The sequence below is a fragment of the Acanthaster planci genome, linkage group LG21 (assembly GCF_054643075.1).
Source record: "Acanthaster planci isolate LZ-2023a linkage group LG21, COTS_SCS, whole genome shotgun sequence".
NCBI lineage: Eukaryota > Metazoa > Echinodermata > Asteroidea > Valvatida > Acanthasteridae > Acanthaster > Acanthaster planci.
In genome coordinates this window covers 211,741-233,001 of record NC_141797.1, presented here as the reverse complement: position 1 = coordinate 233,001, position 21,261 = coordinate 211,741, and the positions used below count along the sequence as shown (strand labels likewise).

The 21,261-nt window shown below is 39.7% G+C and overlaps 4 protein-coding genes across 4 annotated transcripts in view; 2 read left to right on the top strand and 2 right to left on the bottom strand.

The window, feature by feature from the left end:
* Positions 1-21,261, bottom strand: part of LOC147795646 (uncharacterized) — a 104,629-nt gene that overhangs the window by 73,468 nt on the left and 9,900 nt on the right. Inside the window, exon 2 of the mRNA XM_087131198.1 lies at positions 19,408-19,646. The gene's annotated coding sequence lies outside the window, so the exon portion shown is untranslated. The remainder of the gene's footprint in view (positions 1-19,407; positions 19,647-21,261) is intronic.
* The window catches only part of LOC147795647 (uncharacterized), a 75,144-nt gene that overhangs the window by 46,675 nt on the left and 7,208 nt on the right, over positions 1-21,261 (bottom strand). The window lies entirely within an intron of this gene.
* On the top strand, positions 10,748-12,682 carry LOC147795649 (uncharacterized). Its single transcript, XM_087131447.1, has 6 exons — positions 10,748-10,860; positions 10,951-11,298; positions 11,473-11,654; positions 11,747-12,011; positions 12,179-12,289; positions 12,408-12,682. Exons 1-6 carry the CDS (start codon positions 10,800-10,802, stop codon positions 12,680-12,682), a joined length of 1,242 nt encoding a protein of 413 aa, XP_086987573.1. The 5' UTR covers positions 10,748-10,799.
* Positions 12,617-16,060, top strand: LOC147795648 (tyrosine-protein kinase receptor Tie-1-like). Its single transcript, XM_087131199.1, has 6 exons — positions 12,617-12,835; positions 13,721-13,791; positions 14,349-14,389; positions 14,826-14,922; positions 15,676-15,781; positions 15,884-16,060. Exons 1-6 carry the CDS (start codon positions 12,770-12,772, stop codon positions 15,953-15,955), a joined length of 453 nt encoding a protein of 150 aa, XP_086987325.1. The 5' UTR covers positions 12,617-12,769; the 3' UTR covers positions 15,956-16,060.

Here is a 21,261-nt window from a genome sequence, read left to right as displayed (position 1 = left end):
CTAGACGAATTAAAGCCGAATTCATGGAATCGCAAAGAAGCCCCGTTCTATAACAGAAATTAAAAACATCCAGAACGTCTGAGCCTATGATATCCCACACGGATTGGTAAAATTCCACTGTGAGGCCATCCAGCCCAGGGGATTTATTCTTGTTCATCTGGAAGAGAGCGCACTTGATTTCATTTTCAGAGATATCACTGTTCAAAAATTCCTCCAAATCATCTGGAATACACTTAGATTCTACTTGGGAAATAATTTGCTGCAAATCCTGTTCTGAAATGTCCTCCACGGTGTACAAATTCCTATAGAAATTACCAGCACAGTCCAACATATCAGCAGGGGCACTGACAAAATTACCCTCAGACGTCAAAAATTTGTCAATTTTGTTTCTTTGAATCTGTTCTTTCTCTAAATTGAGAAAATATTTCGAAGGCTTTTCGCTTTCCTCCTTAAGAATGTTTCTCACTCTGATTCTGGCTCTTTTCCATTCCTCGATCTCACAATTCCGCAGTTGAGATTCAATATTTTGGACGTCTTCAATTTTACATTTGTCAGGATTATCTATTAAAAACATGTATTGCTTTTGTAACGCAATTCGTCTTCGATTTCTTTCCCATGCCAATTCTCTACCCAGATCCTGAATAATTTCTCTAATTCGAAATTTTCCCACTTCCCACCATTCATGGAGAGAGTCAAAGCACTTTTTTTGAAATCTCCAAAAATACCAAAAATTATCCAATCTGTCGAAACAATCCTTGTTGTCTAAAAGGCTGTTGTTGCAAATCCAACGACCATTGCCATGCTTTGTATCTTTGTCTTCCAATCGAACGTTAACAATACGGTGGTCAGAAAAACCATTTACATGCAGGGAAACATCCAGGATACTATTCAACAGATTTGAAGAAATGAAGACATAATCAATTCTGCTCCCCGTTTTAGTGGCTTTATGAAAATGAGTTAGGCCAGGCATGTCCGGATTTATAGTGCGCCACACATCATACAAATCTTTTCCCTGGGCAAAATTTTGTAAATTAGTCTTACTGTGATCCACACCATGAATATTATCTACATTACAATTGAAATCCCCTCCCAAAATCCAGTTATCAGTTAGCTCAATACGATCAACTAAACCGTCAAAGAAATGCGCTCTATCATATCGGTCATTTGGAGCATACACTGACGCAACAGAAAAAATGGTGTTGTTCCATTTTAACTCCCCCCTGATCCATCTCCCATCATCATCTTTTTCGAGGTTTTCAATTTCAAGTCCCAATTTACCGGAAGTAAGAATTGCAACTCCCCTAGAATGTCTGTTACCATGGTTGAAATAAATCTTTCCCGGCCACTGTTTGCTCCAAAATACCTGGTCTTCAGTTTCACTGTGTGTCTCTTGCAAAAAAATAAGATCAAAATGTCTGCGCTGTAGGTAATCAAAAATGACTCCTCTCTTTTGTGCATTACGTAAACCATTCACATTAAAGGTTGCAACTGACAAACAAGTCATGAAAAAAAATACATGTAAAGAAAAAAACATATCAATAGATGAAAGCCTACTGCTTGGATGGTCGTCCGCGCCCTCTTCCCTTGCCTGTCAGTGGTGTTGGTAGAACCTGGCTTGACTCGCTCTTCTGGGTTTGCGGAACCAAATTTGGTCTTTGTCCGTTTGCACGACTTGTCAGGATGGGCTTGTTTCCTTGGGCGCAGCGCTGGGCCCAAGTAAGCTGGCTCGGTTCAACATCCGTGTTTTGCTGTGTCTGTTCCTCTGTTCCCTGTCTCTTTGGATAAGCCGTGGAAAGTGAAACCGATTCCGGTCGTGTTGTCGCCTCCGGTGGGACCGAATCGCAAAATTGTTTAGTGGTATCAATTTGAACATTGTTCTCTGATTTAGCGACATCACTGGGCGCGCCATCGGTTCTGGGCTGTTCAGCACTAACTGCTCCTGCCCGAACACTGGTTCCTGCTTGGGAAGCTGCTTGGGGCTGGATCTCCGAGCTGACGACATCACCGGACTGAACACCACCACGCTGGGGGTGCTGTTTAGGACGAGCCACCCGAATGTAGGGGCATGACTGCCGTCGTGCTTGGCTACTTCGCTGAGTTTTTCCCAACTTGAAAGACACCTTGGGCTTACCGGCCGACAACTCGTGAGACTTCCGCTCCCAAGTGGTACGCTTCTTGCGTAGGCGTTGTACGCCCCCACGGGTGTATGACACATACTGCCACGTATCTACCTCTTCGTCGTGGATCTCTTGTGTCGAAATATCTCTCAAAGATGCGGCTTCCTCTGGGGCGATGCTAGATTCCATGTCAACGGTCTCCATTTCGTCGTTTTCCACTTTATTCTCTCCTTCAGTAACAGCAGCCTCATGCACACTTTGCAATTCGTCTCCGTCTGTTGCTTCTTCTAAGATTCTTCTGTTGGTCTCATTTATTGCTTCATCCCAAAAGCCCAGTGGTTTTTGGACCTGGCTAGTTGCGTTGTCTTGTTCTTGGGACTCCAGAATCTCAAGTCTTTCCTCACACTCCTCAACCTTATCTGTTTGCTCGTCTCCGCTGCTATCCAATATGTCGTCCGAATCTTCCTCCTCTGTCTGTTGTCTAATTTCTCTGTCCTGATGGTCGTCATGCCACGCCGCTCGATGTTGACCACTGCCACAGATGAAACATCTCCCTTTGTGCTGACAGTCTCTCGCGAAGTGGCCTGGTTGATTACAAATTTTACATGTCTTCTCTTGTCCACGATGACGTACAGGTAAGGTGAAGCTGCCAATGCGAAGGTAGCTTGGGATCGCACTTTTTATATTCTTGATAAGAACGCTGCGAACCCCATTCTCAATGTCAGTATTGAAGTCATGGACGAGTCGTCTGACATTAACAGCACTGCCGTATTCGGCCAGGGCTGCAAGCACAACAGCATCCGACATCTCATAGGGTGCTTTGACATAAACGACAACTGAGTTCATTGCATTGACGCGTTCGCAGGCAACGAACGTGTTCTTCAAGATCAGTCCTTTTCTAGCGACATCTTCACAGTGCTTCCCGTTGTCAAACGTGATGTTGAACCATCCGTTCTCCAATGGTGCGATACACTTGACAGATTCTGTTGTATTCAATTCTCTGTTCACAGCGTATAGCACGTCTTTCGATGTTACATCATCCAAATTCCGGACATTGAATCTGATTGTTGTGGATCGGTCAAGCTTGTAGCCTCTCATACCATGCCTATACATGGTGGTGTATCCAAGATGGCTTCCGTGGCACAGGCCACAGAACCAATCTTGATCGCGAAATGAAGGCCCAAAGGCCTTCAAATTTGTCTATCTGCACTTCAGAGCTTCTATATGTCTGGTAGAAAAATCTTACCCTTGCAAGAGACGATACGCAGAAGGAAGAAAGGCCACCAAATCCCCATAAATTACTCGAAAAGACGGAGCAGTAGTGAAGCACGTCTTGCGCCTTCGAACGCATGCATTTATTTATTTATTTATTTATTTATTTATTTATTTATTTATTTATTTATTTATTTATTTATTTATTTATTTATTTATTTATTTATTTATTTATTTATTTATTTATTTATTTATTTATTTATTTATTTATTTATTTATTTATTTATTTATTTATTTATTTATTTATTTATTTATTTATTTATTTATTTATTTATTTATTTATTTATTTATTTATTTATTTATTTATTTATTTATTTATTTATTTATTTATTTATTTATTTATTTATTTATTTAATTATTTATTTATTTATTTATTTATTTATTTATTTATTTATTTATTTATTTATTTATTTATTTATTTTTTTTTTTTTTTTTTTTTCTTTATAGTGGAGCTATATGGCTCCATTTATTTCATCTACCATTCACAGTTATAACAGGAACCACCTTAAACCTAAACATCAGTATAATAATAAATTAAACAGAAAAGACAAATGTACATTTAAAAAACCATGGCAGACAGTATTAAAGAAAGATACACAAAGGAAACTATGAAAAGGAATATCAAACAGGTACGTCTCCCCAAATCTCAACAGTGAAATTAATAATTGAATTTTACCCGTGCATTGGCTTCAACAGAACAGAGGACATTATTTTTCTCATAGTTCTCTTTGAAATTTTCAGTGCTCAGTCTCGTGAATTCCGAAAGTAGAAAACTTTTCAAATTTTGTTTGAACTGAAAGATTATGTCTATGTCTAAAGCAGACTTGTAATTATTGAAAACTATCTTACATCTGCAATTCCATATCTGCCTCAGCATTTTTGCGACAACCACCTGTGGGACTGGGTCTAGGTCATAGCAAAGTACTCTGTTGCAATCATTAAGGTAAAAAAATTTGTCTCCAGTATACATTCTTAACAGACGTTCGACGAATATCCAGGCTTCCATAGTGCAGGTACAGAATATCAGAATGTGTTCGTGGGATTCAGGCTCCTGTTTACAAAGGGGACATATGATGTCATGAACTTTGCCTATCTTATACAGGACGTCCTTTGTGGGCAAAATGCGGTGTTTCACTTTATACAAGAATTGCTTATCATCCAGGTCCATAAGTGAGTTACTAAGACAACTTTTCCAAACAATTGACCAATCAAGATGAACAATATTCAGAACATTGAGCCATACTTGCTGTACTTTTGGTTCAACACATTGCTGACGGACCAGATTTCGATAATTTGTCCTCGAGCTGGTTTTCGGAATAGATATAGGACTGTTTGCTAAATTGTCCACGGTAAACCAATTGCAGATATGATTGGGGGGACCCTGTCTCTGTTCTTCAACTAAAGAGAAATCAATAACCTCATTTATTCTAGACATGATTCTACCAGCTGTAATATTCATGATTTTACATTTCCTAGCAACTTCGCGAAATGAAATTAGGCGACTATTACGAACTATGTCCTTAACGTGGGAAATCCCAACATTTCGAAGAACGTTGCTATGAAAAGTAGAATTATCCACAGTAACATAAACATTATTATACAGAGGAAGACCGTGAGTTTCTAAAAGACACGAAAAGTTAGTATTGATCTTCCCGCTGGCCCGATGAAAGGCACAGATAACATCGACATAAAAACTCGTTGTCTCTAAGCGAACTTGAGGGTTGCCAAAAATGTACCACCCTAAATTACTATTTCCGCTAGCTCGATTGATCCAATAGTCAAAGAAATGTTTCCACATGCCACTAGAGTTAGCATATCGGACAAGCCACTGTAATTTTAGACTCGTCAGTTTACTACTAACATCGACAAGGCCTGTACCACCCATATTAGCTGGACTAATGATAGTCTTCCTCTTGATTTTCCCGATTTTCCCATCCCAGAAAAAATTCCAAATAGCATTACTAATTCTCTTCTCAAATTCAGGAGGGCAACTAACAACGCTACCAATATAGCTAATCCCAGCTCCAATGAAGGTATTCACAATAACAGTTTTCCCATGAAAGGTTAAATTTCTCTTGGACCATTTTTGTAATGTACAATTAATCTTGTTAATTCTTGGACCCCAATTATCCTCAGGAGACACATCATTACCGACTACTATACCCAGAATTTTCATTTTCTTACACCACACAAACTTACAGGGAGAATCCATTCTATCACGCCATCTCCCTAGCCACATTCCTCTAGTCTTTTCAACATTGAGTTTGGAACCAGATCCAGCACAAAAGGTTCCGAGGATGTTCTGTATAACACTAAACTCCGAATCGTCAGTAACAAACAAATTAGCATCATCCGCATGTTGAATAAGTCGAATACTATGATCCCAATCAGGGAGGTTTATACCTTTCAAAGCACGGTTAGATCGAACTAATGACGCCAAGCCTTCTACACATATAGAATAAAGCAATGGAGAAAGAGGGCATCCTTGCCGAATACCCCGCGTAACTTGTATTGGCACACCAATGAAATTGTTTATGATGATACTACAGTTGGGATTACTGTATAAAAGTTTTATCCAATTAATCAACTTGGGAGGAACTCCTACTTTTTCAAGGACTGAGAACATATAAATCCAATTGATGCGGTCAAAAGCTTTTTCTTGATCCAGACTGATAACAGATCCTTTTAAATTATTCCAATTGACATAATCAACAGCGTCCCTGAGGATCATAAGATTATCCTGAATTCTCCTAGAAGGAACACCACACGATTGCTCCTCGCCTACAATAATAGGCATGATAAGTTTCAACCTGTTGGTAATAACTTTAGACAAAATTTTATAATCCACATTCAAGAGACTTATTGGACGCCAATTTTTCAAATCATGTTTGTTACCTCTGTTTTTGTAAACTAGACGAATTAAAGCCGAATTCATGGAATCGCAAAGAAGCCCCGTTCTATAACAGAAATTAAAAACATCCAGAACGTCTGAGCCTATGATATCCCACACGGATTGGTAAAATTCCACTGTGAGGCCATCCAGCCCAGGGGATTTATTCTTGTTCATCTGGAAGAGAGCGCACTTGATTTCATTTTCAGAGATATCACTGTTCAAAAATTCCTCCAAATCATCTGGAATACACTTAGATTCTACTTGGGAAATAATTTGCTGCAAATCCTGTTCTGAAATGTCCTCCACGGTGTACAAATTCCTATAGAAATTACCAGCACAGTCCAACATATCAGCAGGGGCACTGACAAAATTACCCTCAGACGTCAAAAATTTGTCAATTTTGTTTCTTTGAATCTGTTCTTTCTCTAAATTGAGAAAATATTTCGAAGGCTTTTCGCTTTCCTCCTTAAGAATGTTTCTCACTCTGATTCTGGCTCTTTTCCATTCCTCGATCTCACAATTCCGCAGTTGAGATTCAATATTTTGGACGTCTTCAATTTTACATTTGTCAGGATTATCTATTAAAAACATGTATTGCTTTTGTAACGCAATTCGTCTTCGATTTCTTTCCCATGCCAATTCTCTACCCAGATCCTGAATAATTTCTCTAATTCGAAATTTTCCCACTTCCCACCATTCATGGAGAGAGTCAAAGCACTTTTTTTGAAATCTCCAAAAATACCAAAAATTATCCAATCTGTCGAAACAATCCTTGTTGTCTAAAAGGCTGTTGTTGCAAATCCAACGACCATTGCCATGCTTTGTATCTTTGTCTTCCAATCGAACGTTAACAATACGGTGGTCAGAAAAACCATTTACATGCAGGGAAATATCCAGGATACTATTCAACAGATTTGAAGAAATGAAGACATAATCAATTCTGCTCCCCGTTTTAGTGGCTTTATGAAAATGAGTTAGGCCAGGCATGTCCGGATTTATAGTGCGCCACACATCATACAAATCTTTTCCCTGGGCAAAATTTTGTAAATTAGTCTTACTGTGATCCACACCATGAATATTATCTACATTACAATTGAAATCCCCTCCCAAAATCCAGTTATCAGTTAGCTCAATACGATCAACTAAACCGTCAAAGAAATGCGCTCTATCATATCGGTCATTTGGAGCATACACTGACGCAACAGAAAAAATGGTGTTGTTCCATTTTAACTCCCCCCTGATCCATCTCCCATCATCATCTTTTTCGAGGTTTTCAATTTCAAGTCCCAATTTACCGGAAGTAAGAATTGCAACTCCCCTAGAATGTCTGTTACCATGGTTGAAATAAATCTTTCCCGGCCACTGTTTGCTCCAAAATACCTGGTCTTCAGTTTCACTGTGTGTCTCTTGCAAAAAAATAAGATCAAAATGTCTGCGCTGTAGGTAATCAAAAATGACTCCTCTCTTTTGTGCATTACGTAAACCATTCACATTAAAGGTTGCAACTGACAAACAAGTCATGAAAAAAAATACATGTAAAGAAAAAAAACATATCAATAGATGAAAGCCTACTGCTTGGATGGTCGTCCGCGCCCTCTTCCCTTGCCTGTCAGTGGTGTTGGTAGAACCTGGCTTGACTCGCTCTTCTGGGTTTGCGGAACCAAATTTGGTCTTTGTCCGTTTGCACGACTTGTCAGGCTGGGCTTGTTTCCTTGGGCGCAGCGCTGGGCCCAAGTTAGCTGGCTCGGTTCAACATCCGTGTTTTGCTGTGTCTGTTCCTCTGGTCCCTGTCTCTTTGGATAAGCCGTGGAAAGTGAAACCGATTCCGGTCGTGTTGTCGCCTCCGGTGGGACCGAATCGCAAAATTGTTTAGTGGTATCAATTTGAACATTGTTCTCTGATTTAGCGACATCACTGGGCGCGCCATCGGTTCTGGGCTGTTCAGCACTAACTGCTCCTGCCCGAACAATGGTTCCTGCTTGGGAAGCTGCTTGGGGCTGGATCTCCGAGCTGACGACATCACCGGACTGAACACCACCACGCTGGGGGTGCTGTTTAGGACGAGCCACCCGAATGTAGGGGCATGACTGCCGTCGTGCTTGGCTACTTCGCTGAGTTTTTCCCAACTTGAAAGACACCTTGGGCTTACCGGCCGACAACTTGTGAGACTTCCGCTCCCAAGTGGTACGCTTCTTGCGTAGGCGTTGTACGCCCCCACGGGTGTATGACACATACTGCCACGTATCTACCTCTTCGTCGTGGATCTCTTGTGTCGAAATATCTCTCATAGATGCGGCTTCCTCTGGGGCGATGCTAGATTCCATGTCAACGGTCTCCATTTCGCCGTTTTCCACTTTATTCTCTCCTTCAGTAACAGCAGCCTCATGCACACTTTGCAATTCGTCTCCGTCTGTTGCTTCTTCTAAGATTCTTCTGTTGGTCTCATTTATTGCTTCATCCCAAAAGCCCAGTGGTTTTTGGACCTGGCTAGTTGCGTTGTCTTGTTCTTGGGACTCCAGAATCTCAAGTCTTTCCTCACACTCCTCAACCTTATCTGTTTGCTCGTCTCCGCTGCTATCCAATATGTCGTCCGAATCTTCCTCCTCTGTCTGTTGTCTAATTTCTCTGTCCTGATGGTCGTCATGCCACGCCGCTCGATGTTGACCACTGCCACAGATGAAACATCTCCCTTTGTGCTGACAGTCTCTCGCGAAGTGGCCTGGTTGATTACAAATTTTACATGTCTTCTCTTGTCCACGATGACGTACAGGTAAGGTGAAGCTGCCAATGCGAAGGTAGCTTGGGATCGCACTTTTTATATTCTTGATAAGAACGCTGCGAACCCCATTCTCAATGTCAGTATTGAAGTCATGGACGAGTCGTCTGACATTAACAGCACTGCCGTATTCGGCCAGGGCTGCAAGCACAACAGCATCCGACATCTCATAGGGTGCTTTGACATAAACGACAACCGAGTTCATTGCATTGACGCGTTCGCAGGCAACGAACGTGTTCTTCAAGATCAGTCCTTTTCTAGCGACATCTTCACAGTGCTTCCCGTTGTCAAAAGTGATGTTGAACCATCCGTTCTCCAATGGTGCGATACACTTGACAGATTCTGTTGTATTCAATTCTCTGTTCACAGCGTATAGCACGTCTTTCGATGTTACATCATCCAAATTCCGGACATTGAATCTGATTGTTGTGGATCGGTCAAGCTTGTAGCCTCTCATACCATGCCTATACATGGTGGTGTATCCAAGATGGCTTCCGTGGCACAGGCCACAGAACCAATCTTGATCGCGAAATGAAGGCCCAAAGGCCTTCAAATTTGTCTATCTGCCCTTCAGAGCTTCTATATGTCTGGTAGAAAAATCTTACCCTTGCAAGAGACGATACGCAGAAGGAAGAAAGGCCACCAAATCCCCATAAATTACTCGAAAAGACGGAGCAGTAGTGAAGCACGTCTTGCGCCTTCGAACGCATTTATTTATTTATTTATTTATTTATTTATTTATTTATTTATTTATTTATTTATTTATTTATTTATTTATTTATTTATTTATTTATTTATTTATTTATTTATTTATTTATTTATTTATTTATTTATTTATTTTTTGGTAGAATAGTCGATAGGTTGATGGGTTGCTAGGTGGTAGAGAATTGTAATAGTTTCTTGGGTTGGGATATGAAAGTTTTATTTGTAGCATTTGTGTTGGCTAAGGTTGCAATTAGGACTATAGTTTAGTTGGATTTATGTCGGTTTGGTTCCTTTTTTTCTTTTGTTCATAAAAATCTTTCTTTCACTAAAAAATATTGCTTACCAGAGGACAGCTCCTGTTTGTTTAAGTTAAGTTTTGATTTGTCTCTCTTTAGTGACCTCTGTGTAGCAAGGTTGCCAGTACATGTAAAGTAACCTTAACTGACGGCAAAATGCTGTTATCCATTGCTGACTGTACCTTACTCTAATTTGACAGTAATTCATCACAGCTAATTACATTAATTTACTGTAATCGAGCTGTACACGGCTGACATCAATTCATTATCGATTTCGATGTTGGTAATGTTACTGCTTAACGAGCACAGTATTCAGCGGAGTATTGTCGCTGACGGCTGTGAAATACAGTACACTGCGTGCAACTCATTCAGCAGTGCAATTTTCCAGAGTGTATACTCTTAAACTTTCATTTATATTTCCTTTTACCTTTCCTTTTTATATTTTATGTACACAAGGTCCTACGACAAATTCCACCTTGATTCTAAAAGATGTCTCTACAGGAGTTCCGTCTGGGACTTCTAATATAATTTGTTTGCAACAGAGAAAAGACCCGACCTTTCTTTGCACAGTAACTGACACCAAACCCGACTTTTGGAGCATCAAATGGCTCAGCGGAGATGTCGAATTTGAGGGCCATACAAGAATTCAGACTCCAAGTACAAGTGGGTTTGTGAATGTGAGCAGTCGTTTCACTTTTCTTCACTCGCTGGGAGAGGATCTTCGGAAGAATCTAACGTGCATGGCCACGAGTTTGAAAAACAATTCGCTTCATATCACAGTACAGCTCCAATATTGCTCAGGTAAAGTACGGTAGCAAATGGTCATTACAGTTTTGTAGATACCTCTCAAAAGCCGCTCGTGACATTTTCTCTCTCTATTTCATTCACTAGGGCTTTTCTCAGACCCATCCATCGATATTCAGGATCTTATCACAGGCGAGCATCTAGGTAATGGATCTGTATCAACCTGCATTCAGTCGGGAATGAATAGAGTGTTCGGCTGTACATTGCAGCAAGCTGAACCTGACAGATGGAGGATCACTTGGGTCATCAATGATAACAAAGAGATAAATGGGTCGGTGGCTGAGACCCCTAGCACAGATGCAGACCTCGTAGACTTATTCAGCAGGTTCACTCTCCCCAGTCAGCAAAGCGGAGATGCCATCAAAAGTCTCAGCTGCAAGGCAAATGGTCCTGGGCCAGAAATTAGTACCACAGTGCGATTTCAATCATGCATCGGTAAGAGAGAGTTTACGGAGGGATGGGACAGTCAACAGGAATATCGATTTAGCGTAAATCCCGTAATTTCAGGTTTTCTTTGCATAATCTGGATTAAGACTAAATGGAGAATCGTTGAAGTAAATTGGAAAATAAAGTCTGCAAATCTGAAAAAAGTTCACTTTTCCTTTTTAGAAAAGGATTCGTCTATAACGATTGACATCATGGTTCTTGCTGGGGTAGTAAGTGCCTTTGGTGCAGTACTAGTTGCTACACTTGTCGTCCTTGGCGTATTTGTTGTAAGGTACAGGAAAAGTCACAATGTACCACCGACCACAACGTCTCCGCATGATGTTGAAGAACCCGCAATTGAAATGGTAAGATATTTTCTGATTTAGGCCTGGATTTGCAATGCTAAAATAAAACAAAATCGTGTTTCCTTCAGAAAGACCAACCTTTTGGCTTCCAGGAAAGAACGTCCCTACATTTGGAATCGGATAGCTCAACAACGCAAGAGCCAGTCAACTACCAAAATAACCAAGCACAACAACACTTGGAATTAGAAAGGAATCAAGATCCTGTCCTTCCCTTGTGGGCTGAGAGATGGATCATTCCTCGGGATGACTTTATCGTTGATGAGAGAATACTTGGCAGCGGAAACTTTGGTGAGGTGCGGTCAGGTTCTATCAAAATCGACGGAGAGCTCAGCAGGGCGGCTATTAAGATGCTAAAAGGTAGCTAAAAACGGGATAAATTAACGGCATTGAAGCACTTTGAAGAACATGTTGTAAAAATCGAATTTTAGGTATGTACCTCATCAGACTTGTTTCGATTGATTTCAGCTTTGTCAAGTTTCATGTATTAAGTTATTTAATTTCGACATCTTTCTGATTTTTTTCAGGACGCGCTTCTCGTATTGACAGGGGCGATTTCATGGATGAGTTCTGGACAATGGCTTCTGTCGGCTACCATCCTAACGTTGTTTTACTTCTGGGCGCTTGCCAACAGGGAGGTATAAAATCGACTGACCTTAATTTTGTGCAAAGGTCAAGTGATTTCAATGAGTTGGCATTATGAAATGAATATTTGCGATATGCTAAACAAAGGTGCATTTTTTCAAAACTATTTAGACGTGTTGTACGTTGCCTTGGAGTACCTTCCGCATGGCGATCTGCGCAACTACCTACGCACGGCTCGCTCACAGTCAGACTCAGATGAGGATGCTTTGTCTTCAGAACAGCTGGTCAAGTTTGCTCTCGATGTTGCCTGCGGAATGGAGCATCTTTCAGACGCGGGGGTAACGAAAAGAAATCGACAAGATAATGAGAGAATATTTGCATCAGGCAATCTTAACCATAGGCAAAAGTTGTCACTACACAGAATGCTGACTTTGAAAACACAATAAACAAATAATTTCATTAAGTATGTATGCGTTCCTTCATAGATCATTCACCGCGATTTGGCAGCAAGGAACATTCTGGTAGGTGAGGGAATGGTTGCTAAGGTTTCCGATTTTGGATTGTCCCGAGTGGATGACATCTACGTGCAGACATCGAGGGTACAGTATTGAAAAATAATACAACGCAAAGTATTAAAACAATGTAATGTTCACAGTTGTCAACAATTCGGAGCTTATTTTGTTTTTAGTCTTCGTAATTAGACGCAACGATTGAAATTTACTCTCAGTCTGCCTCGCAGTGAGCAGTAGCCTAGGCCTAGAGTCAGGCACCTGATTGAAATAACAAAATTCAGTCCCGCATAATAATAAGCAAAACTAAACATTACAGGACTGTTCTTCAAAAAGGCATGTTATCAAACATTCACATTGCACTGAGCTCTATTTCCAGACGTTGTCATTTTGCAAAAGACCGTTCCAGATCCCGTGCTTTTCCTCGTTTTCTGCCGTGTCCTTTCAAAACGTCCAAACTCTCCCGTAATTCTTTTTGGTTCGCGCTTCGTATGCAAATAATTGCGCTCAGCATGCATATACTACCATGTAAACCAAGCACAAAAGTCAAAGAGGACGCCATTCCTACCATTACTGGTATGCGCCTGGTACTCACTTCGAAGTGTTAGCGCTGCAAAGCTTGGTACAAACATTTCGTTAAGAGGTCAATTGAAAAAGAGCTAGTAAACTGTCGAGGAATTTCATTTTTAAACAGACAAATCCTTTACATTTTAAAAATATTCAAGTGTGAGGAGAGGTGTGCTATAAAGCAATATATTGACTGCTTTATCTCGTGGTGTACTAAAACTGGCCCGGCCACATCCTTTGTAATAATGTTTCATGGTTCTCCTGGAGTGGCTAGTTTAACTGCATCACTCGAAGCAGTCAGTATTTGTATAATTGTCTTCGACGAATGTAAGGTTATTAACATGAAAAATATGAAGCACAGAAGTAACATCTCAACGCAGTGAAGTTCTATTTCTTCTGACATGACAGAGACGTGTGCCCTTACGTTGGTTAGCCATTGAATCAGTGAAGCACCAGCTATACACAACGCAGAGTGACGTGTAAGACATTCACTCAATACTTTCTACTTAAACATGGCGTTCAAGTTCAGGCGTAAGATGCATACATAGGCGGAGGAGTGGTAAAGTAACAGGAATATAACCCCCTTTTTCGTTATAAAGAAAAGGGGGTATATTTTTCGAGTCCCCTTTCTGTCAAGGCATGTATAAAAATTCCCGGAAGTCAATCTGACATTGACTTCAGGGCCCCTAATTAAGGCACTTTGCTAAAAAAAATGCATTTACCCCCCCCCCCCATGGATGCCCTCTAATGGATAGGAACACTCTGTGTTCCATTTTTTATTATCCATCAAAGTAATTAAGCTGCACTAATTCTATTCCAATGCTATATCATTTAAAACGTTGCATTTTGAATCGAATTAAAGGCTGTTACGTTTACAAAGCAATGCTATGTCCGTGAGTATAAACAGATACACAGAGTGGTACAAAGATGCATCTTTCAGCAAAGCATGTCTCCATCCTCATGCATCATTTTGTTAATAATTCTCTCTTGTTTATAAATCTGTAACTGAATTACGTAATGTTGATCATTTTAATAGGTGGTCGTTCGGTATTCTCTTGTGGGAAATAGTTACTTTTGGTAAGCGTGCATTGTTGTGTCTTTGCATACTTACACTGACTGTAGATGGATAAATTTAATGGGTTGAAACATTGTACGCAGTAAAGAAGTCCTATTTTCAAAATCAATACACACTTATAATTAAGCAAACGATAGGCCTACGTTTGCCACAGATGTGAAAGATTATCGTAATAAATTGTAAGTTAATTATGAAATAAGAGAAAATGCAAAACTTCCCAACCCCCTTTTGCGCCGTTGGCTTACAGTTAATGACAAACATTGTCTACATTTCTGTTTGGCTCACACGAAATTAATTCAGTTATTTGTTAGGTCAATCCAAATGAAGTTCGGGCATATTCATTCCACCAACATTTTCTATCCAAAGTTCAGTCTTTGCCGATTCAGCTAATTTGGTTTAAGGTCCATAATAATTCAATGTGCGTCTTTTTAACTAAAGGGGGAACACCATACCCAACAATCCAGAATGAGTTCCTGGCAGATATGCTCAAGAGAGGTTATCGTATGTCTAAGCCGGACAACTGTCATGACTATGTGTAAGTTTGTTTTGTCCGGTCCAAGTAAGTTTGGTCTACTAGGGCGACTTTCAAATACTGTTATTGTTGTTCTTATTACCCTCTGACCCCGAGGATTCCTCACAGGCACCGTAGACACTAAACTCGCATGGTCAATTAAAAATGACGAGAGGAGACCATTAGAAGCCATTACATTTTTCAGAGGTGGAAAGAAAACCCCATATGAACGTTCTGGGTAAAACCCACAGAATTAGTCAGGGACAACTGAAAACCCAGCCGACACGTGAGCCGAGCCGGGATTTCAAACTCGGGTGGTAGGTGTACAGTTCATAGGCAAAGAACTAGTAAATGTATATGGGACTGTATATGCCCCACAATTATTGTTTTCTGAGAGGATTCATTCAATGAAAGTGTACAATGGATGCACACATGTGGTGAATCTATACGCCATGTGCTCTGATGATGAAAACGTTTGTATAAAATAGGGAATAAAATAATGAATATCGGTAGTGCCTTGCAGTGCTAGACTGGTTACCTTAGATTACCTTTTTACTAAGAATGAATGTTGTTATTATGAAATGGGGTGGAAAGCAGTCAAGTGAAGTTCTCTTTAACGGGTACTGTTGGATAACACGAATAAGCCAGTGACATGTGGTCAACAATTCGCCAATCAGAATGACAGGAATTTATGCAGGTAATCCTGTACAGATATGAGGAGATTATCTCATCATTAAAGCTATTTTCGCAGACGTTTTTGTCCCACTTTTTTTTTAGTTATGCCCTGATGCGTGACTGCTGGGAGGAGGATCCTAATGCCAGACCAACCTTCAGAGATCTTGTAGAAATTCTGAGTGATATGGCCGACAATCGGATTAGACATGTGAGTAGGCCCAAGTAAAGGCTTGAATAATTAATTTCAATGTGATGTGATTTCTTTTCCTCTCAAGTAAATACTATACAATATACACATTCCCATGTTTAGACATATATGGAACCTTTGCGAAAGGAATATCAGAATATGAGTGCTATACTACCAGAGCTTGACGGCAATTGAGAAGAAACAAACCGAGAATCGCACTGCTAATCCAATGGATGACACCTCAGTGTTTGTTAATTAATCGACTAGAGAAGCTCAGACGCGAATGGAGATGAATACAGATGGCTCGGGAAATTGGTACACTATAATTAGTTTAAAACATGTTTACTTTACAAGTAATTACCAGTTGGATTTTTTTCCTGAAATGACACTAGATCAGTGATAATATCAGTAGTAGTTTTATCAATAATGACTTTATATCTACGTTTGGCCTGAAGTGTCTTTGATGCTGTAGTTTCGTGTCTAGCAAATAGTTGTGGTCTCAGATCAGTTTTAAAAAGCAATAATAACAATAGAATGTAAAGTGTTTTGGTAGCACAGACTTATTCCAGGTAAGGTTTTAAAAATACGGCATTCTTCGTCGTGCTTGTTCACGGTACTTTTGTGCAGTTCTTTTGTCTGTAGTACATAACATGTTTTTGTTCTCTTATATAGATTTGAACACGTATTTAACACGCTGTTTAGCAAGTTTGTATACATAAGGATGCTTTACAATGACGATAGAGTTACAAGTTTGAAAATACACTTGTAAGGAATCAGTGTCTGGGAAAACGTCTATTGTTAATGTAGATAACAATAAAAAATGTAACTGCAAGGGTACAAGGAAGTTCCTATCGATGTTACAAATCCCTGCAAAACATTCACTTCGGGAAACAATTGTACGGTGAAAACAGTGTCGTGAACCTTTTCATTGCAGGTTTACATTAATGTTCACTTCAACGTCATTTGTACATACAGAGCTGTGTTTGGGTCAGCTTCGTTTTTTAACGTTACTATTAAAATAAATGAAGAGTTATACACCATTATTAAAATCACAAAAATGGGAATAATCCTTGAATATCCTAAACAGAAAGGACTACGATTAGTAACCTCTGAGATCTGTAAATAGTTCAGCCCAAAATGTTATCGTTTTGTCGCCCCACCCCCTTCGAAAGCCTAAATGTTGTTCCCGTTAGTAACAATGGTCGGCCTACCATCGTGTGAATACTCGTTTCATTTTTAAATGCTGCATTTAACAGGCACGGACTGTTGTGTGCAATGCCACATCGTAGTTTAGTGTCCACATCATTAGCTGGCTTCCCCTTTATGCGTTTCGAATTCTTGGGAAAACTTAGGATGCAAGAATATATTGATTTGTTTTACAGGAACAGAGGGAATCAACGCGGATTTCACTGCTCGAAAAAGGCGTTTGCTGCATTAAATGACTGAATAAGAAAAGAATTACACCAGAAATCAGGTTTCAATAACAAAAGCTGAGCTGGCTTTCAGTATTTGGCCCGAGACAATAAGCAAAACTGAGTGGAGGGAGTAAACATGCGTGCCCCAACGTTGTAATGGTCATTTTTAAACTGGCAACATGCGTATACCAGGCACGAAACGGGGCAGAAGGCTACCCCCAACAACTTCATTCCCTCTACACTCTCCAGCCTATTGTCACTTAACACATCGCCCCTACCTGTAGATGTCTGAAAAAAGGAATTCCTGAGATACCAGTATAACAATGACCAATATAAAGACCAGGGGGGTTCTCTCTGTCCCATTATTTGCTTATATGTTGGTGCAGTTTCCGCCAAAAGAGCCTCCGTTGTCGGAAAACTTGCGCCCTCTTTTGACCAAGTTGGGAGTTCGTACATTGAAGAAAATCTCCAAAGGCTGATTAATGAAAAACTTAATTTGCATATTAAAATGACACAAGAATCGGAATTTCCCTCTTATACGCCTACACATTCGCAAACAAAAAATCTTTAGAGTGCAAGTTCGCGACCTCGCTTTTGGGATTGTTTTCTTCCTCTAAGCCTTCTCTAAGGGAGTAAAAGGGTGAGAACTTGAGAGAGCAATAGTGTACTTGTGCTCTCAGGTAGAACCGATAGCAAACCCCTGGTCGGTTCGTTCATTACCAAATATGGTCAACAAACCAGTTGATGATTGCTTTATGTCTTTATTTGTGTGAAAATATTTGGTGCTCTAAACAATGTAGTATTGAGATTGTTTATTCCAAATTGTGCATTGTAAATGTGATTCAATTAACTTAATTTGATATTAGATTAACTTAAATAATCACAGGTGTCACAAAAGGTTGGAGTTAGCTACATGAACAGACGCTCTGTATTTTGTGATATTGATGGCCAGGATTTTCTGATTTTGTTTGATTTGATTAAGACAGTGAGGTTTAGGTGGCTTATCTGCATTTATATTGGAAGCTTGTTGATAAGTTGCGAATCTTGAGTAGATTCGATCGTTTGGTTTAATGTAACATTTACAGTAATTTAGTCATATGAATTAATAAACTTTCATTCAGTGTTGATAAGTCTTGTAACAGTCAGACGTTTGTGATAATTACCAAATGCATTGGAAAATACAACAGAAAACTTGATTGGTAAATTCTCTTGGCAGGGAAGCCTCAAGCTCGAGGTGTTGTAAGAAAGAAGTTTGGTATAATAACCAATTCTTATATTAGTAATTGTAGAAGAAAACGCGGAAATTCTGTTGTCTTCCATGGTCTTTGAGCATTTTAAGAGGAGGATAGCTAGTTCTGACAAAACAGTACCTTCGATGGAGTGGAAACTCCATACATGCACTGGCGATAAATGCCCTTACATGCTCGCAAGATTGAAGAGAGATTGAATATCAGACAATTGGGTTCTTAGTTATTAAATGCCTTGGTATTGGGAGGATATAAATTGACTAGGCGGTGTAAACAACGCATTCCCTTTTTCGATATTGTCGACTCCATCTTAATTAATCCTGTTCGAACTTTCAGTATGAACGTATTTTTTCCACCATCATTGAGTGACACTGTAACTCCAAAAGTGTCTGTAATACGTATCTTCATGTTAATAATTTTTGGAAAGGAATAACCAACTCCCCTCCTGTCTCTGTCGACTTTATCACTCCTTTACACAGATGTTGCCTTGTATCCTTATCACTGCCATGTTTCAACTGATTTATGGACGAAACATCAAGTTTGAATGGTATGGAATGCGATGTTCTATTAAGAATCCCTGTAGTCCCTGCATATAACTAAAATTAAGAGACTACTGCGGCATTGCACGGACATCAGTTTGCAGGAAGTTGACACATATCGTCGCATTCAACTCAACTTAAACTGAGGAAAATGATTCATGAATATTGCACACAATTTTATAGGTTTCAAAATACTTCCTCCTAGAAAGCCAATACCCCCAACTAACAGAAGCCAACGAGTAAACACCATCGATCATAAACACTTTTTGCAGTTGTAGGTTTAATCGGGCCTTCTATATTCAACTGGAGACCAGTTATACTCATTGGTGTCAACGACAGCTTTTCTTTCAGTTGCGGGATGTTTGTTGGACGATGTCAATGTTTCTACCGCTGTAATACACATACAGTACAGGTTTTTACGGTATATCAGATGGAACTTATCTTACCTGGTATCAGCGTGTTTCAACCAGAAATGCCAGTCTTCACAGCCAATAACAATGATGGCAGTGCAGTAGCCAAAACGTCAGTGCTGGTTTGTGCAAATTAAAGCAAAGATTCCTGATCAAGTTTCCCTCCTAGGGTTACATACACCACCTCCAAACTAAACAGCTTCGCATACACTGTGGCGAATTTTGTCAGCGCTTTTCCGCGTCTGAAAGCGAGGCTCCAGGTTTTCAGTTGATGCCTAGAAAGTAAGCAGAAAGAAATTATTACCATGATCAACCAACGATTAGCATTTTGCATCAAATTGTCTCCTTCTCTAATATAATATAGCAATGAATTCCAAATGTTAGGGGGAAAGTGACGCGATACGGTGGCAAAAATGAATGCTTAATTTTCTAGGAAATTTGAATGAAATGTCCTACTTTGCCTCTGAGTGTAGGCATCAATGTTCACATCCCATCAACTTAGTTTTACTTATTGTTCAGGGTCGTACATTGGAACGCCAGTGAGCTTTTGTGATGGAAACCAGACGTTTGGTGGATTATTTTGGTAGTCAATGATCTTATGTAAATCATATATGCAGTAGCCTTTATTGAGCATTGGATAATTCATTTTATTTCCTTCCGTCGTGCAAAACAAATCATGATTTTCTTGTAATAGGGGTTTTCACAAGAATATGAAACGCATGAATATGAATCCATCAATGATTAAGGCCATCCTGGTAGTCATTAGCTTGCAAAGGTTTTTTAAAGCCAGATTCACGAACTGAAAAATCAAGTTCGCTGTGCTCTTATTCTGTCACAGCAATACTTTGCTTAACCAAAAGTTTAGTTTATATTCAAATAGTGTAGAATTTAGTAGGGTTTAATGGTGTTGATGAAAATTAGTTTATGTTATGTCAAGGAACGATACTCACTTCTAATGACGCTGTTGCCTGACATGGCTAAATATATCTATTTTAAATTGTTTTTGCACTTTTAGCGTGATCATGTGTGTCATTACAAATATATGTGGGGTATATCTTCAGGAAAACCCTTACAAGAAATAGTTTCAAGGGTTTATGTTGTACTCCGCTGTGTTGGCAAGACGCGATGCAGCGTCTCCATGTTATCAGACTAAAGCATGCACAAGTGTCGAACACTGGCTTAAGCTCTCCACTGCTGCCTCTTTTGATCAAAATCTGAAGCCATATCGCGGGAGACGGGACCGGATTATGGCTACCCCTGTCATGTGCTGCCCCGTACGATCCAATATATTAACTAAACTGATACACCGGCAGTGCTGTGTGAACATACATGACATTGGTGGTGTATCGGAACTACTGTTAGTCAATCGACGGCAATCTTTCAAGAATTTCTGGGGAGTCCCCGCCTCCCAAAAAGTCAAGTCTTGGAAATTGAGCTTCCATTTGATAGGCGTTGCTTATTAATAAGTTCGTGTATCCATTGTTAACAGTCTTTCGCAACGAGTTTTAATCCTCACTATGACCCCTGCCTCCATTCGGGTGCGTGCGTTGTTAATTTTAAACATAGTATAGTAGACAAACCACACAAAATGAGTATGGATTAACAGAGAGTAAATTAAGATACTTGATGGTTACAAGGCCATCATTTTTTTACGTTTTAACAAAATGCTGATTCATACCATCGCACTTATAATTGCTGCTTCACTAAATATGGACATTGTGACTTTGTAAAAACAAGTTAGTCAGTCATCTGAAAAGATGAATTAATTGCCAAAGCACTGACAGCATGTCCTCATTGCTCGGCGCCAACCCACGTAAAATTACCACTGCAAGGAACTGGTTATGATTATTCTTTTATGTCTTCGATTTGTGAAAGTTCGCTTTTATGGAT

Excerpts from the sequence above, each read along its gene's own strand:
- LOC147795649 (XM_087131447.1), top strand. The coding sequence starts at position 10,800 with ATGGCCACGAGTTTGAAAAACAATTCGCTTCATATCACAGTACAGCTC. Across the intron at positions 11,299-11,472 it reads GCGATTTCAATCATGCATCG|AAAAGGATTCGTCTATAACG; the intron begins GTAAGAGAGAGT and ends TTTCCTTTTTAG. Across the intron at positions 12,012-12,178 it reads GGCTATTAAGATGCTAAAAG|GACGCGCTTCTCGTATTGAC; the intron begins GTAGCTAAAAAC and ends GATTTTTTTCAG.
- LOC147795648 (XM_087131199.1), top strand. The coding sequence starts at position 12,770 with ATGGTTGCTAAGGTTTCCGATTTTGGATTGTCCCGAGTGGATGACATC. Across the intron at positions 12,836-13,720 it reads TCTACGTGCAGACATCGAGG|AGACGTGTGCCCTTACGTTG; the intron begins GTACAGTATTGA and ends CTGACATGACAG. Across the intron at positions 14,390-14,825 it reads GTGGGAAATAGTTACTTTTG|GGGGAACACCATACCCAACA; the intron begins GTAAGCGTGCAT and ends TTTTAACTAAAG.